The sequence below is a fragment of the Elephas maximus genome, chromosome 24 (genome assembly GCF_024166365.1).
Source record: "Elephas maximus indicus isolate mEleMax1 chromosome 24, mEleMax1 primary haplotype, whole genome shotgun sequence".
NCBI lineage: Eukaryota > Metazoa > Chordata > Mammalia > Proboscidea > Elephantidae > Elephas > Elephas maximus.
The window spans coordinates 8,526,056-8,545,107 of NC_064842.1; the positions used below are offsets into that span (position 1 = coordinate 8,526,056).

General features: G+C 39.8%; 1 protein-coding gene across 1 annotated transcript in view; it reads left to right on the forward strand.

The window, feature by feature from the left end:
• The first annotated feature begins 388 nt into the window (after positions 1-388).
• The window catches only part of LYPLAL1 (lysophospholipase like 1), a 39,098-nt gene continuing 20,434 nt past the window's right edge, over positions 389-19,052 (forward strand). Inside the window, exons 1-2 of the mRNA XM_049868215.1 lie at positions 389-501; positions 6,911-7,010. Of these exons, the coding sequence (XP_049724172.1) occupies positions 414-501; positions 6,911-7,010 (188 nt within the window). The 5' untranslated portion in view covers positions 389-413. The remainder of the gene's footprint in view (positions 502-6,910; positions 7,011-19,052) is intronic.

The window sequence follows — 19,052 nt, forward strand, 5'->3', positions numbered from 1 at the left end:
GACAACTAAGACTTGATCCCAAAGAATTTAAGGTGACACAGAGCCAGAGCCGCGCCTGTCCCGCCGCGCATGCGAGTTCCTAGGCGCGCCCCCGCGAGGCGTCTACGTACTGCGTGCGCGGGCCCGCGGGACGGAGGAGGGGCGGGGCCCGCGGGACGGCGGGAGGCGGGGCCCACGGGAAGACAGGGGGCGGGGCCCGCGGGACGACAGGGGCGGGGCCCGCGGGACGACAGGGGCGGGCCCACTGGGCGACAGGGGCGGGGCCCGCGGGACGACAGAGGCGGAACGACAGGGGCGGGGCCCACTGGACGACAGGGGCGGGGCCCGCGGGACGACAGGGGCGGGGCGACATGGGGCGGGGCCCGCAGGACGACGGGGGCGGGGCCAGCGTGGTTCTCCAGGCGGCAGCGGGGATGGCGTCCGGTTCCGTTCGCCTGCGGCGGTGTGTGGTGTCGCCGGCTGGGAGGCACAGCGCCTCTCTGATCTTCCTGCATGGCTCAGGTGGACTGCAGTTCTGCGTCCTGGTTTCCCGCACCCCGGGGAACGGCCGCCCCTCCGTGCCCCCCGTGCTGGCCCAGCGGCGAGGCGCCGGGCCCTGGGCCGCAGGGAAGGGCTCCGAGACGCGGCGGTCCCCTAGCCCCGCGGCTGTGCCCACGCGGCCCGCTGTCCTGCCGGCCCCCTTGTCTCCCCGTTTCTGTCTTCCCGTCACTGGCCCACCGTCCTCGCCTCCGGCCCCTGTCCCCGGCCACTCCCTGCCACCCTCCACCGCTCCAGGCTCCCCAGGGCAACCCTTCCTCCCCCCAACCCTCTCCCCTAAATTTAAACAGGGCAAGTTAGTAAGGTAAGTCTGCCAGAAGCAAATAAATCATTTAGTACTTTTCAGAGTAGTTTTCAGCCGCATTGCATTATCTGTCGTTGCTTTCTTTCTCCAGTCTGTTATGCTAATGTGAATAATGGAGATTCACAGATAGCTTAACTAACGTTTCTTAAACATCTCCTTTTTGTGAGGCCCCGCTTCAGGGTCAGAGTGCCTTCTACCTTTCCTCTCTTGTTTCCCCTTCTTTCTTTCTCCCTCCCTCATTAAGCTTTCAAGTTGCGACCCCGTGTGCACAGAGGAGAACTAACTGCTCCATAGGGTTTTCGGGGCTGTGACCTCTCAGAAACATCACCAGGCCTGTCTTCAGAGGAGCTTCTGGATGGGTTGAACCGCCAATCTTTTGTCCAGTAGTTCAGCACTTAGCCATTTCCAGGGCAGGAGCCCTGTGGGCCAGGTCATCGCAGTGGGTAAAGCGATGGACTGCTGACTGAAAGGTTGGCGGTTCGAGATCACTAGCAGCTCCGTGGGAGAAGGATGTGGCAGTCTGCTTCTGTAGAGGTTACAGCCTTGGAAACCTTGTGGGGCAGTTCTACTCTGTCCTTTACGGTCACAACAAGTCGGAATCGACCGGACGGCAGGCGGCTTGGTTTTTGGGTTATTCTTCCACTGCCTGTCCTCAGTCATCTGTGATTACTGATGTCTGTCTTCCCCACTGGATTGTGAGCTCCTCAGGAGTAAGGACCCTTGTTTTAAGCTTCCATCCCTAGTGCTTGACCCCTGGTAAGCTCTTGGGAACTGTTTGTTGAAGGAATGAGATGCAGCTGGTGTCCTTAGAGGGCCTACCGAAAGTTAAAAACAATCCAGTTAGCTGTTGGAGTGAGCAGTGGCTGGGAGATCACAAGATGGTGTATAATCTGCTGCCAAATGAATTGAAAAAAGAAAAAAAAAAACCTGAAGCCAGGCATGAGTAAGGCATTTGAAAGATGAAGAGATTCTTAGATTTTATGGAGAAAGTGGTCTTTGGGCTGAGAGCTGTGTAGCCGTGGAAATTGGAAAAATGCAGTGGTTATGGATTGCATTGTTTCCCTCCAAGATGTGTGTCAATTTGGCTAGGCCATGGTTCCCAGTACTGTGTGCCTGTCCACCATTTTATCATCTGATGTGATTTTCTTATGTGTTGTAAATCATGCCTCTATGATGTTAGTGAGGCCGGATTAGAGGCAGTTGTGTTAATGAGGCGAGACTCAATCTAAGATTAGGGTGTATCTTGAGTCAATCAATCTCTTTTGAGATATAAAAGGGAGAAGCAAGCAGAGAGAAAAGGGACCTCACACCACCAAGAAAGCAGTGCCAGGTGCAGAGTGTGTCCCATGGAGCTGGGGTCCCTGTGCTGAGAATCTGCTAGACAAGGGGAAGATTGATGACAAAGACCCTCCCCCAGAGCTGACAGAGAAAGCAAGCCTTCTCCTGGAGCTGGCACCCTGAATTCAGACCTCTAACCCCCTAAACTGTGAGAGGATAAATTTCTCATTGTTAAAGCACCCACTTACAGTATTTCTGTTACAGCAGCATTAGATGCCTAGACATACAGGAAGGAGAACTGGCAGTGGGCAATTCTGAGAGGTGTTATTCTGCTAACTTTGAAAATGAGGCTCAGATGGGTTGAACAGGTAGTCCAAGATTACTGGGCTGTTATTGTGAGTAGTGGTGGAATCGGGATTTGAACCCAGATTTGTCTGACTCCAAAATCAGTGCTCTGGAGAGGCTAAGTGAAAAAAACCTGAACTAGGATTTGCTATTTTGGGAATAGGGAAGAAGATAACCAAAGATGTTTAAAAGGCAGGACTTTGTGACTGGTAAATAAAATATATTTAGAAGGTGGACTGTCCAACGTGACAGCCGTGCTTTACAACTGGGAGACTGGTGGTACTATTCCATTCCCCAAGGTATCTAGATTTTTCATTTATAAGCACCCAGAAACTCCCAAATATCACACCCGTTCTCCCTGGGTGGTGAAAATAGTTAAGCACTTGGCTACTAACTGCAAGGTTAGCAGTTTGAATCCACCCAGAGGGGCCTCAGAAGAAAGGCCTGGCGATCTGCTTCTGGACAGCGACAGCCGTTGAAAACCTCGTGGACTGCAGCTCTTGTCCAAACCACATGAGCTGCCGTGAATCAGAACCAGCTCAGGGGCAGCCGGTTGGTTGTTGTAGTTTTCTCATAAATAATTTGTTGTGTCTTTTGGAAGAATTCCTAGACTTTTGTTCTTTCTCTGGGCCACTTTGCTGGAAGTAACTGTCCTTATTTTTTTCAATTTATAACGTGTCACTGTATGTCCCTGAAGCCCAGAGTTATACATTGTATGAGTGTGTGTGTGTGTGTGTATATATAGTGTGTTTGTATATATATTTATTCCCTTGTACTTTGAAGAAAGAATTTACCTAAAGAATTCTGCCAAATGTGCAAATATAATGCTATTCCAATTTATTTCAGTCACAGTTGAAATAAATACTACTCTATTCGCGTTGGACTTTATCACCCAGGTTTGCACTAATGATTGCACATTGGGCTTTGTGGTCGTGCTATAGGAGACCATTGGCTTCTGGTTAATCAGAATATGGACAAAAAAATTATAACTGTTACCATAGTCTTGGAATAAAGTGCTAGGCTTTATAAAGTGGGCTTTATGAATGGATGGTTTTTGTTTTTGTTTTTTTAGCGCTGATCTTACTTTCCAAGGTTGAAGAAGTGTGTTTAGAGACAGATTTTGTTTTTCAGAAAATTTTAAAGGTCAAGATTCTCATCTAGGATGTAGTAGCCATAGAAGAATATGGAATACAAGCTCTAGCCAACTTAATTCAAGCCTTAACTGCCACTAAAATACCAAAAAAAAAAAAAAAAAAGCCTTCTTTTAGGATGGTAGTAATATGCCATAGTTTAATTGGCTTTGTTTAACCTCCCAGATTAGATTAATTCCCTGTTGCATGCTTCCTTATGGTAGAGGAACCATAGGAACCATATGGTTCTCCTCCCAGGGTAGTCATCATACTTGTAATGATCTAATTTAATGTCTGTATTCTACTCTGTAAGGTTCGTGAAGGCCCAAGCCACGCATGTCTTGATGGCGTTCTGCCCAGTGTCTTGTGTAGCCCCTGGCGTACAGTAAGTCTCAGCAAGTTGTCTGAGTTAGCTGTTGCTAAAGGCACCAGTAACCTCTGTGTCACTAAACGTCATGGACATTTTTCAGTCTTCTCATTTGACTTGTCAGCGCCATTCGTCGTTCTCCTTGAAACACCATCCTGGCCCTCTCTTCACCTCTGTTTGCCCCTTCTTCCTTTTGCAGATCATGTGCCTCTACCTGGCCATTAATGATAGAATTCTTCAGACTTTGGCCTCTAGGCCCTCTTTGCACCCTACATTTTTCTGCCCAGGCTAAACCCCATGCAAGCTCACAAGTTCTATTTCAACCTATATACAGGTGACACAAATGTGTGTCTTCAGTTTAAATCTCTCCTTTGAGCTCTAGACATGTTTATCCAACATTCATTCATTAATTCACTCAAGAAATTTAACCTATTAAGTAGCCACCATATGCAAGGCATGGGAGGAAGATGTGGCAGCCTGTTTCCATAGAGATTTACAGCCTTGAAAACCCTATGGGGTCGCTATGAGCCCAGTGGACTCAACAGCAGTGGGTTTTATATACCAAGGAGGGTGCTAGGCTCTGGGGATACAGTGATGAGTGAAACCTCCTGCATTCGTGGTGCTTACATTCTATTGGGGGAAATTCTTTAGTGGTGAATGCTATGTGGAAAAAAAAAAGAGGATGAGGAGCATGGGTGGGGGGTTACAGTGTTAAATACGGTGACCATGGTGGCACTTACTGTGCAGGTGATACTTCAGCAGGTAAACTTCTGTAACTGAATCACGTGTGTTTGGGTTAGACTCTCCAGGCAAGGGAAAAGCCAGAGCAAAGGCCTCGAGGTGGGTTCCAAGTGGCGTGCACAAGGACCAGCATTAAGCCAGTGTGCTTGGAGTCAGACCAGAGAGAGGAGCAGAGACCCTGAGGGCGCTGGGGTCCAGGCGGTGTAGGGCAGGGTCCGCAGACTTTCTCCTTAAAGGGCTGCATAGTCATCTTTTTAGGATTTGTGAGCCATTCTGTGTTCCCTAATATTCTCTTCCCTCCCCTCCCTCTCAGTTCCCTTTTTCTTCATTTCCCTTTTTTTCTTTCTTTTTTGTTTCATAACCTTTTTAAAATGTTAAAACCATTCCTAGCTTATGGCCTTAGGTTATGGCCTTAACTTAGGGCCTCGGGTTGGATTTTGCCTTTGGCTGGCCATGGTTTGCTCAAGCCCTGGTACCACACCTTGTACGCACTATGGGTACAAACCTGTTGCTTCAGGTGCTTCCTTTCTGAGCACCTAGCTGCCCTGGCTGAAATCCTAGCAGTCATCCTGTAAACCTTTCTCTCACGACTGACTCCTTATAACTGATTTTTTGCCAATTTCTGTCCCTTTCACCTCTAAATGTTCCCTGTCCTCTCTACTCCACTGCTGTCAGCCTAGCTTAAGCAGCTGTCACCTGAACAGCAGCCTCCTGACTGATCGCCCTCATCTACTTTTATCCCCTTCAGGTCACTCTGTCTTCTCACAGCATCCAGTGTGACCCTGTAGAATCATGCCAGCTTTCTGCCTCCAGGGCTTCTCCCTGCTCTCAGGATTTGTCAGGCCCCTAAGATGTCTCCAGTCTGGTCTTCACTCACTGCTCCTCTTCTTGTTCTCTGCTTTTCCATTCTAAGAAGATGCCTTACTGGTCCCTCCTGTCAGGTATTTGCTGTTTCCCCTGCCTGAGGTACTCTGCGCTTCACTGCTCACCGTCCTTTAGACTTTAGCTCAAACTTTGTTCTTTGTCCGTTCAGCAGCTATCTATTGAATGCCCATCTGTGTCATACCTGTTTAGGCACTAGGTGAGCAAATAACTCAGTGGATAAAGCAGGTGTAAAGAACCTTACCTCGTGGAGCTTATATTCTAGTGAAGTTTTCCCTCAACTACTTTACTACACCCACTCTGCTGATAAAAAACCCTCGCAGCACCACGTATCTCATCTTTGCACTACAGCAACTCTGCTGATAAAAACCCTCGCAGCAGCACGTACCTCATCTTTGCAGTGGTTCCATTTGCCCGTACGTTTATTTATGTGATTGTTTGGTTAATGTCCACTTCTCTTCATAAGGTACACACTCTATCAGAGTAGGGACTGTCTTTCCCTCCCCTTCCCTCCATCTTTACCCCTTAGGAATGAGCCCAGTACTTGGCACATAGTAGGCATACAGTAAATATTTTTTGAATTGATGTCTTAATGAATTCATTGATTAGGAAATTAAAGTTGTTACCTTTAAAATTTCCTAATTCATAAGATGAAATCTTTGATTTCCTTACATTCTTTGTGCAAATATACATAATAGTAATTCTTGGGTGAATCGTGGCTAGTTTTCTGGCAGCCTTTGGGTAGATAGTCATTGTTTTAGGTAATGTAAACATGTTATCAAAATAAAATTCTTAATTTCATCAAGTTAAAAATACAAGTACACTGAATACTCCTTTTGAAAGATTGTTACTGTTTTAACCAAGCAAATTGTTTTAGAAATTCTTTTAGGCTGCTCCAATGTCAAAAGTTAACAAACACTTTAGGAATTTATTATTTTTAAGAGTAAGATAAGAAATGACAATGTTTTAGATCATGTATAGACTTTTTTTGTTTAGAAAAAAATCCATTCAGTAATTTTAACTTTGTTTACTTATTCCTATTATATCTTTTAAACAAATGGGGAGTCTTAAGATGTAAGCTTAAACAAGGTCTTCAGAGTGATCAGTGGAGAAGCCGGGAGTAAAATAACCAAAATTATTACTATCTATTAATGTCCAGTCAATTAATTTATGTTGATAAATTGATTTTTTGTACAGTTATTTTTATACATGAAAATTTTTTTATCCTTTGGTCCAGCCTCTGAGTGACCTGAAAATTATCTTCTGCTTTTGAATGGACTGTATTATCAAAATATTTTTCTTACTCTAGAATTTGTGATTCACCAGGTGACACTGGACAAGGATTGAGAACGTGGATCAAGCAAGTTCTAACTCAAGATTTAGCATTCCAACACATAAAAGTTATTTATCCAACAGCTCCTTTCAGGTATGAAATAATTTTTCTCACTGCTTAATATAACTCTGCAACATAAAATGTGTATGAATAGAAGTGCCATCTAGATGTGGAAAATACATTTTTACTTATTATTATTTCTTTTAGAAATTTGCTATTCAAGCTTAAATGTTACATAATTTCTACTCTCCTTTTTTGTTTGTTTTCCAAAATGTCATAGAAATTACCTCGCGTTCTTTAGGCTTAATCCTGTACTTAAAATATTTTAAATTGGGGTCATTTTTTTTAGAAGGTATTCTTTTTTGCAGTCACACTGTTGGGTTAAATTCTGCAGGTGGTAATTTATTTACCCTGTGTAAAACATCTCCTGAAGCTCTTAAGCCACATCCCAAGCACAACCCACAGGGTTCTCCTTCCTCCAGTCCTGCAGATAACTCATCTTCCAAATTCTCTTCTTCCCCTTATTCTTCCCCAAGAGGAGATTTAGCAGTTCCAACGAACATAATCTTTCTAGTAATTTAGTTAATCCACAGTTCGTGATTTATGAAAAGGGTCTTATGGTATTCTTTCTACACTTAAGAAGATCCCTGAGAAATAATGTTATGCTTGCTGAATCAGCAAACAGAATAAGGATATGGAGCTGACCACTGAGTAAATATTTTAGAGTATATAACCTGGGGATGTGTTTATATTATTAACAATATTCACAGTAATAAGACTGATACAGTTTTGAAGTCAAACTCCTTTTTAAAATGATTAAATTAACATCCTTGCAGGCTTCTATTCTGTTTGATGTTCGCAGATCTTTTTTGTTGAAGCAAAAAAATGTGATGAGCTATTCATCCCAATCTGATTTCCCAGCCTCTGTTCTAGCTTCAGTCTCTTTAAGCACACAGTATGCTTATGCGACATGCTCTACTTGGCGTTTCTATTAATTTACTATGAAGAAGAACTAGAACCAGAACTTCAAGGACTTTTTATATGTATTAATGTGATTTTATTTGCCTCAGCTGATAGGATTGAAGGAAGTAAAATAAACTGATAATATAAGATTTAAGGTTCAAAAAAACTTACTATTTTAATATAATTTTAGAAGAGTGTAATAGCTGGGTAGTGCGGATAACACAGGAGCTGATAAGCAGAGGGTTGTTGTTATGCTGTAAACGGAGTGTCTTAGGAAATGTCGAAAGCTTATTTGCTGTTGGTTTTTCAGGGGAGGGGAAGTTGGGAGGAAGGAACACAGTGGTATTCCTATAAGGAAGGGAAGGATAAATACATTTCTCTGCTAGGTCATATGGAAGACCACTGGAAACATGACTCTAGGAATTAATATTTTTTGACTTCAGAATTTCATGCCATCATCAATTGTGATAATGAGTTCTAGACCTGTGTTTCTCAAACTTTGGGCCAGAAATATTTCAGATAACGTAAAAATCTTCATGTGCTCTAAACATTATTTGTGGGTGCTGCTTTAATTTAGTTAAGCATACATTTTAAATCTTAGTTAAAATTTTAAATTAGTTAAATTAAAATGTTTCATTGAATTCATGGTAGCTTTTTGTTATTATATGAGTGTATAGCCCATAGCTAGTTGGATAGATGAATAGACATTTTAGGTCATGCTGCCCAATAAAAATATAATATAAGCCACATATATAATGTTACATTTTCTAAGAGCCACGTTAAAAAAAGAAAGAAGAGAAACAGGTGAAGTGATTTGAATAGTATATTTTATTGAACTCAACATATCCAATATATTCTTTCAACATGTAATCGATATAAAATTACTAATAAGATAGTTTGCAATATTTATTCATATGAAACCTTTCAAGTCTGGTATGTAGTTTACATATACAGCACGTCTCGATTTGGATGCTATTTAATTACTTAATTAACTTTAAATAAAATACAAAATCCTGTTGTTCGGAAGCACTAGCTACATGTTAGTCACGCGTGGCTGGGGCTACTGTTTGGTCAGTATCGATTCAGATCTTAAATAAGCATTTCCGTAACGAGTGTGTTGGGAGCCAGTTTTTTAGATGAAATTATCATTGTTGCTTAAGTATTTCATGACTCATTATTCTTGTAAGATTTTTGTTTTGTTTTTGAAGTGAGAAGAAGCTTTAAATCATTGGTTTTTAACCAGGGATCATTTTCAGTTTATGTTACAGGGGACATATGACAATGTCTGCAAACATTTTTAGTTGTCATAACTAGCAGGTGGAGAGCGGGGATGGTAGCAGCTATTGGCTTCTAGACAGCAGAGGCCAAGGATGATGCTAAACATTCAACAGTGCATGAGGCAGTCACCCACAACAAAGAATTATCCAGCCCAAAATGCTGATGGTGCCAGGGTTGAGAAGTCTTGCTTTAGATTATACCTCCAAAAACCAAAACCAAACCTCTCACCATCTAGTCGATTCAGCTCACGGTGAGCCCGTGTATTTCAGAGTACAACTGCATTTCATAGGGGTGTCAAGACTGACCTTTCAGAAGCAGGCCACCAGGCCTTTCTTCCGAGGTACCTCTAGGTGGGTTCATACTGCCAACCTATCCAGTAGTCGAGCGCTGAAGCATCTGTGACGCCCAGGTACTCCTCTGATCACACCTCCGTCCCATGCATATTAGGTGATGAGTGTTTTGCTTCTATTAGGGGAAAAAATATTACAGTGTTTACTGGTCACCTGTCCATGTTTTAGAAAGACTGAGATCTGAAGTAATAAAAGTATGAATGGCACCAGTGTCTTAGAGTCAGGACAAAATAAGTTGAGATTGCACCTAAAAACAGGTCTTTATGTACTAGGCTTTATTTTTAGACTTAATTACTCTAGGTTAGAAGCATTAAAAGCAGAAGTTCACTTTCTTTCAAAGGTCTTTCTACTCTCAAAATTAGCCTTTCAAGCGTGGAGTTGTAAAGTTTTATTTCCCTACTTTAACTGGTTCTAATGATTCCTAAAATGAAAAACAAAAATACCTCATAATTTAATACAATTTGCAATTACCTATCTGGGAATGCCATGGCTTTTCAAGTAGTCAGAGGTATTTTATTTTAATTTTGTTTTGGTTTGCTTTATTTATTTTATCACAAATAGAATTTAAATTGTGGGCTTACGCTTAAGATCCTATCCTTGATAAGAGCCATTAAATTAAACAGTGAAATAAAACAGATGTGTTTAAGGACAGTAATGCTGGCTACAATTTGCTACTAATATACAAACAAAGTTTGTAAAAATATGCTTGTTGGTTTCAAATCTAAGTACCAGAAGCCTCAACTGACTCAGCAATGTTATTTTGTGTTAAATATCCAGCGAGGTGTACTTTCTGCAGCCCTACTGTATTTCCCTAGCCCTTTTTTCTTTCAGAGGGAAACCCTGGTGGCGTAGTGGTTAAGAGCTACAGCTGCTAACCAAAAGGCCCGCAGTTCGAATCCACCAGACGCTCCTTGGAAACCCTTTGGGGAAGTCCTACTCTGTCCTATAGGGTCGCTATGAGTAGAAATTGACTCGATGGCAACGGGTTTGGTTTGTTTTTGGTTTTCCTTCAGAAATCAAATATCATTGATGAAGGATGACCGATAGCTGTAAAACTTTTGACTTAACGTTTTTTAAATGTCCTAAGGGATCTTATGAACAGTGTAAAAAGTAAAACAGGTTTAACATTTTGTGATATTGGAAAATCGTATTTCAGGTTACTGTGACATCATTTTTTTGTTGTTGTTTTATGAGTAACGTCAAATCATGAAGTTTTAATTGCAAATTGCCTCTGAGTCTCAGAGCAATTACAAACTTCACTTTATGTATAATTTAAAATTACAATATCTGAAATATTTTAATTTTCAAATATAAACCACATTCTGTTGGCTGGGTGTTTCCCAATTTTGGTTCATCTTACATCTCATTGCAATTTTCGTACACGCTATTTTTGTAAAGTTTTAACATATTTTAAGATTATTATCTGTTACTCAAGTACATAAGCTTTGAAGGCACTGTGCTGAAGTAGTTAGCCACTAGGCTGAGTGTAACACTGTGTTTTTGCAAACTCAGACAATATTCTATTATACTTGTCATATTAGGGCTGGTAATAATACTTCCCTAGTTTTATGGTTAATTGGGTTTTATTTTAAATGTAACATAGTCTATATGTTTTCATATTTTTAGACCTAATCTCTTTTCCCACAAAATATTGCTTATTGTGTTTTCCATTAAGTTATGTTTGATAGTTATGTTTTATGAATTCTACTTACTACCTGGCCTCATTCAGATACACCTTTTCAGGGTGGTTCAATCAATTCAGCCCAAAAGCCCTTAAAAGTTAGAATTATTAGCAGTGACTTAATATACACAGGGTTAATAAAACTTGTCCTAGAGGAACAAAGTTTTACAAATCTTTTACGTTTTGGTAACACCATATTTTTACACAAATAATGCACGCCTTTTACATTTGTTTGCCAACCACTCCCCTCTGCCCACGTACTTTGTTTAGTGCCTATTAGCTGTTGGCAAACAAATGTAGAAGGCACACGTTATTTGCATAAAAATACTGTCAATGTGAGCTTCAGCCATCACAAGTATTGAAAAAAATGAACGACCACCATTATGTTTCCCTATCCTTTTTTACCGTCTTCTTTTTTATTTAATTTTACAAACATGGGTTTATACCAAACATAAAATTATAAATTCTACTTTATTTTCACTTAACATTGTATTTTGATGATTTGACGGTTAAAGGTTTCTCATTGAATGGTCTTAGAAAACTGTTTTAATGGCTGTAGACATCCTTTGGAAACGCTGGTGGTGTAGTGGTTAGGTGCTACAGCTGCTAACCAAAAGATCCGCAGTTCAAATCCGCCAGGTGCTCCTTGGAAACTCTATGAGGCAGTTCTGTTCTGTCCTGTAAGTTGGAATCGACACAACAGCAGTGGGTTTGGTTTTTTTAGACACTCTTTAAATTTTTCTTCTTTTTTTTTAAAAAAAAATTCTGTCGTAGACCATTTTAATTTTTATCCACAGTTATCACTATGCATACCTATTTATCCTGTTTCTGATTTTTCTTCAGCAAAAATTCCTAGAATATAGTACCCTCAGACCTTAAAGTCAGTTCCTTTGAAATAGGGAATTAACTTTTCCAAATTATTTTCCAGAAATGGAAAGCTTTACATTGTTACCAGAGTGTATCATTGCCTTCATTTCCTTGAACGCTTAATAGCATCAATTTATCTTGAAAAATTATCAGAGACCCTCTAAGGGCTACCAGTTATCAGACAGCCCATGCTTTCAGCATTACCAACTAAATGACCACTGAATGGTGGAATTAGCATTTTATTAACTTAGTGTATTTATTTAAGTGAAAGAATAACGTAAATGTGTCATTTTTTTTCCTTGTACACTGATTCTAAAATATATTTTTCTTGATTATAAAATTAACTATTACCTTTAAAATGACACCCATTTTATAATTTAACAGTCTCTAAAATGTATAAGGCTAAGATGAAAAATACAGAAAAGTACCAAAACAGGTATAGACTGCTAATTTGTTGATCATTTATAAGCTTAGCTAATGGATGTGTGCTTTTGGAAATATACATGTAGTCTCATTTATGTTATATTTACAAATTTTGTGGTGCCACTTACATTTGTGTGCCATGTATTTATGAGGGTAAAGCATATGTAATATATAGCCAGTAATAATGTGTAAATGATAAATTCACTTGTTACCTTTCCACAACTACTGTGAACCAACAATCTGGAGTGTACTGAACAATGTGGAATCTTTCAGGAACCAATATTTCAATTAAAGAGGAAAAATGAAGACTTTTAGAACTATGTCATCTCATTCTTAGTAAAAATAGGAAAGGCCATTAATGAAAAATGTGCCAATTCTGCATTTTCACATAAAATGAACACATTGAACTAGACCTCTAAAGTCCTTTGCAGTCATTAACTTTGTATTCAGGAACCCTTCCTACTTTATCCAGATGGGTGGAATAAGAACCAGTAAAGTAATACCAAACTCATCTTTTTTCTGCTATACTCGTTTGACCAATAGGTCAAGGAAATGCCCAAGACGTGATATTGTTTGGTAGGATATTTGAAGCTATGTGGAATTAGTGTAGTAGAGTGAATAAGAACACAGTCTTTGAATCGAGTAGACCTTTATTTGAATCTTGATTTTTCTATTTACTGCTGTAAGATATTGAGCAAGGCATTGCACCTCTCTAAGGGTCTCAATTTCCTAAACTGTACAATGGAAGCACTAATTGTATTTACCTCAAAAACTTGTTGTGAGAATTAAATATATAATGTACAAAAAGCCCTCTGCATCCTGTCTGATGTAAACACCCGATAAATGCCCGTTGTCTGCAACCATAAAGATGACACCCTAGAAAACCTTACGGAGTGGTCCTACTCTAACAGGGTCACCATGAGCTGGAACCAACTTGATGTCAATGATTTTTGTTAGTTTGCCTATTTGTTTTTTTAGGATGTCATTTAGGCAGAATGCAGAAATATTACCCAAGGAATTAATCACTGGTAATCTTAAATTTTCCAGAGCTACGTTTTGGAGTTGCCTTCTCAAGCACCATTTTGTTCAGTATTTTTATTCTTATATAGACTTTTCAAATTTCCAGATGATGAAACTAAGAAATCCAGTGAATATGCCGTATGAGAAAATGGAGACCCAAAACGATCCGATAGCCTGGTGTGGGATCAGCAGCTTATGGCCCCGGGGGTAAAATATGGTTTACCATCTATTTTTATAAATAACGTTTCACTGGAATGTAGGCACACTCTTTTTTTTACATTTTATGTGTGGCTGCTTTTGTGTTACAAAGGTAAAGCCGAGCAGTTGCCACAGACTGTCCATCCATAAAGTCTAAAATATTTGTTCTGTGGCCGTTTACAGAAAAAGTTTGCTAACACCTGGTCTAGAGTGGTAGCTTTCAAACTTTTTGAACTCCATCTCACAGTGGGAAATATATTTTACTTAGTGACCCTCTGTATGCATTTCAGGGATGAAAATATTACAAATGTCTGAGTGTGGAGTTGCCAGATTTCTCAAATAAAAATACAATGTTTGGTAATGGTTTTTAGGTGCTGTCGACTCTGTGCAGACTCATGACAACCCTGTGCACAACAGAATGAAACAGTTCCCAGTCCCCATCCTCACAATCATTACTATGTTTTGAGCCCATTGTTGCAGCCACTGTGTTAATCTGTCTTGTTGAGGGTCTTCCTCTTTTTTCCCTTTTCTACCTTACCAAGCATGAAGTCCTTCTCCAGGGACTGGTCCCTCCTAATAACATGTCCAAACTACATGAGACGAAGTCTCTCCATCCTTACTTCTAAGGAACATTCTAGATGTACCTCTTCCAAGGCAGATTTGTTCATTCTTCTGGCAGTCCATGGTATGTATGTTCAGTATTCTTTACCAACACGGTAATTCAAAGGCATCAGTTCTTCTTCAGTCTTCCATATTCATTGTCCATGTTTTGCTTGCCTATGAGGTGACTGAAAATATGATGGCTTGGGTCAGGCACACCTTAGTCTTCAAGGTGACATCTTTGCTTTACAACACTTTTAAAGAGGTCTTTGGCAGCATGTTTGCCCAGTTCAATATATAGTTTGATTTCTTGACTGCTGCTTCAGTAGATGTTGACTGTGGATCCAAGTAAAATGAAATCCTTGGCAGCTTCAATCTTTTCTCTTTTTATCATGATATTGCTTATTGGTCCAGCTGTGAGGATTTTTATTTTCTTTATGTTGACATGTAACCCATACAGAAGGCTTTGATCTTCATAAGTAAGTGATGCAAGTCCTCTTCACTTTCAGCAAAGTTGTGTCATCTGCATATCGCAGGTTGTTGATAAGTCTTCCTCCTGTTCTTCTCCGTACAGTCCACTTCCTTGGATTGTTTGCTCAGCATACAGATTGAATAAGTATGGTGAAAGGATACAACCCTGACACACACCTTCCCTGATTTTAAACCACGCAGTATCACCTTGTTCTGTTGAAACAACTACCTCTTGGTCTATGTACAGGTTCCTCATGAGCACAGTTAAGTGTTCTGGAATTGCCATTTTTTGCATTGTTATCCATAATTCGTAACAATCCACGCAGTCAGATGCCTTTGCATAGTCAATAAAATACAGGTTAACATCTTTCTGGTATTTTCTGCTTTCAGCCAAGATCAATCTGACATCAGTAATGATATTTCTTGTTCCACGTCCTCTTCTGAATCTGGTTTGAATTTCTAGTGGTTCCTTCTTGAGGTACTGCTGCAGTCATTTTTGAATTATCTTCAGCAAAATATTACTTGCATGTGATAATAATATTGTTCAATAATTTCCACATTCTGTCAAATCACCTTTCATAGGAATGGGCACAAATATGGATCTCTTCCAGTTGATTGGCCAGGTGGCTGTCCAAATTTCTTAGTACAAATGAGTGAGCACTTCTTGTGTTGCATCGGTTTGCTGAAACATGTCAATTGGTATTCTGTCAATTCCTCGAGCCTTTTTTTTCACCAATGCCTTTAGTCCAGCTTGGACTTCTTCCTTCAGGACCGTTGGTTCCTAATCATATGCTGCTTCCTGAAATGGTTGAATGTCAACCAATTCTTTTTGGTGCAGTGACTGTGTACTCCTTTCATCTTTTGAAGCTTCCTGCGTTGTTCAATATTTTGCCCATAGAATCCATCAGTCTTGCCACTCGAGCCTTAAATATTTCTTCAGTTCTTTCAGCTTGAGAAAAGCAGAGTATGTTATTCCCTTCTCAGTTTCTAACTCCGGGTCTTTGCACATTTCATTATAATACTTTACTTTGTCTTCTCAAGCTGCCCTTTGAAATCTTCTGTTCAGCTATTTTACCGCATCATTTCTTCCATTCGTTTTAGCTACTCTGCATTCAAGAGCAAGTTTTCTCTTCTCACATCCATGTTGGTAATTTCTTTCTTTGCTGTCTTTTGAATAACCTTTTGCTTTCTTCATATATAATGTCCTTGCTGTCATTCCAGAACTTGTCTGACTGGCGATACAGAGCCTCTTCATCGTCTCGTTCCACAGATGTAGTCAATTTGATATATTCTATCTGTTGAGGTCCACCTGTATAGTGCCGTCTATGCTGTTGAACAAAGGTACTTGCAATGAATAAGTCACTGGTCTTGTAAAATTCTGTCACATGATCTTTGGTGTCATTTCTGTCACCAATGCCATATTTTCCAACTACTGATCCATCTTTGTTTCCAACTTTTGCATTCCAATCATCAGTATTATCAATGCATCTTGATTGCATGCTCGATCAACTTCAGACTGCAGAACTTGGTAAAAGTCTTTATCTTTGTCATTAGTGGTTCGTGGGTAAATTTGAGTAACAGTCATATTAACTGGTCTTCCTTGTAGGCGTATGGGTGTTATCCTATTACTGACTGCGTAGTGCTTTAGAATAGATCTTGAGATTTTGTTTGACGATGAATGTGATGCCATTCCTCTTCAATTTGTCATTCCTGGCATAGTAGACCACATGATTGTCGATTCAAAATGACCAATTTCAGTCCATTTCAGCTCACTAATGCCTAGGGTATTGATAGGCGTTCCGTGTCATTTTTGACAACTTCCAATTTTCCTAGATTCATACTTTGTACATTTCATGTTCCCATTATTAATGGATATTTGCAGCTGTTCTCATTTTGAATCATGCCACATCAATAAATGAAGGTCCCAAAAGCTTTATTCCATCCACGTCATTAAGGTCGACTCTACTTTGAAGAGGCACTCTTCCACAATTTTCTTTTGAGTGCCTTCCAATGTCAGGCCCTCAACTTCTGGCACTGTGTCAGACAGTGTTTTGCTGCTATTCGTAAGGTTTTCACTGGCCAATTTTTCACAAATAGACCACCAGACCCTTCTTCCTAGTCTGTCTTAGCCTGGAAACTCTGCTAAAACCTGTCCACCGTGGGTGACCTTACTGGTCTTTGAAATACCAGTGCCATAGCTTCCAGCATCACACACCTGGAAGCCACCACAGAATGACAAACTGACAGATGAGTGTAGACTTGGTAATGACTTATACTAAAAAAGTATTTGTTGTTTGTCTGAAATTAAAATTGAATTGGGTTTTCTGAATTTTATCTGACAATCCAACCTGATTGCCACTCCAAGAGAGTTTGATTTAATTGGTTTGGAGTGTAGCCAAGGCATTTTTTAAAGCTTCGTTGCTGATTCTACTGTGCAGCCAAAGTTGAGATCCACAGATCTGGCAATCACAGAAGCCTCCACTGGGACTTGTAGTGGGAACGTAGCAGCTCAATTTAAGGGAGATTCACACAGCAGAGACGGGGAGAAGTTGGGGAATCTAAAAGAAGGGTTTTAGAGAACATACAATGTGTTTTGTCTGGCGTTTTACATTTAACATACTGGCAGGATGTTTCATGGAGTAGCATCCAATTAGAAGGACTTTAAATTTTACAGCTTATTAGAAAATTGAAGTTTTAAACTGGAAGGCAATTGTTTTCAAATATACTGTGCACAGTAAGAATCACCTGGCTAATGTATTAAATGCAGTTTCTTGGGTCATAGGCCCACAGATTTAATTGAGTGGGTCTGAGATTAAGCCCAGGAGTCTATATTTTAGTGAGTGCCACTTCTGATACAGGTTGATTCCAAGTGTCTACCAAGCCTTCATATCCAAATATACTGGCATGTTTGGGGGGTGGGGGGACCCAGAATTTTGGTTCCACCTCTGAATACTGAAATAGAATCTTTTGTGTGGTCCAGGAATCTTTGAAACTAGAAACTTCTCATGAAGCCATTCTGCATCAGCGTTTTAGAACTATTACATTGAAAAATACAGGCTAATTTGAAATGGATTTTTAAAAACATTTTTGCAGGACATAACTTTAAAATGTCTTCTGTTATATGCTTGAGACAATTTTGTTTGAGATTTTAACTTCTAAGTTTTTTTTTTTTTCTCTTCAGATTTATGTTTTAATTAAACATTGGCTGTTAACATTGGAGTTGTAGCAGCCAACGCAATACGTAAACTCTCTGCCACATACCTCCCCTTAGGTGAATCCTTGTACCCCTGTTGCCACTACAAATGTTTCCACTGAAGCTTTAAATTGGGGGAGATGATTATCACTCAATTTAAACCATGTAAAGATCAGTATTAGTGTTTGTTTTAGATTTCTGCTGTAACTAAAAAGCCGAAAAAAACTCGTTGCCATCAAGTTGATTCCAACTTATAGTGACCGTATACATCAGAGTAGAGCTGCCCCACAGGGTTTCCAGGGAGTAGCTGGTGGATTCGAACTGTAGACCTTTTGGTTCGCAGCTGGAGCTCTTAACCACTGCGTCACTAGGGCTCCCTACTACAGCTACATATTTATTAAAAAAAAAAAAAAAAAGCTTTTTTTTTTTTAGTTAGACCCCTTGTATTTAATAATATTTTTGAAGGCTCTCAAATAGAGTTTGAGAGTATGTGTTCCTGGGGGATATTGGTTTGTAATTTTCTTTTTTTTTTTTTTCCGGTTATGCCTCTGTCAAGTTTTTGTACACCAGCCTGAAGGTTATGTTGGCATCTTCAAGTGTGTTAGGAAGTGTTCCCTGTGTTTTTTGGAAAGTTTGTTGATATTATTTTCTTTTTGCAATCATTGATAAAATTCGCTAATGAAATTGTTTGGACCTGGATTTTTTTGAGTAAATTCAATTTCTTTACCAGAATCAGGATTATTCCGATTTTCAGTTTGTGAGTGTGTATCAGTTTTGAATGTTTGTGTTCTCACAGAATTTGTATCTTTTATATAATTTTTCAGATTTATTGCCATAAAGTCGTTCATGATATTTCCTTTCAGTGTTTTTAGGATTTATGTTGATGTCCTTTATTTCATTGTGGATATTAATAATTCATGTTTTCTTCCCCTTTTTTAATTTTTTTGTTGCCAAGGTTTGATCAGTCTTTTCATAGAACTGACTTTTGACATTGTCATTTCACTTTTTTATTTGTCTGTTTTCTATTTCATTTATTTTTACTCTTTATCATTTCCTTCCCTCTACTTACATTTTAGGTTATAAATTCCATT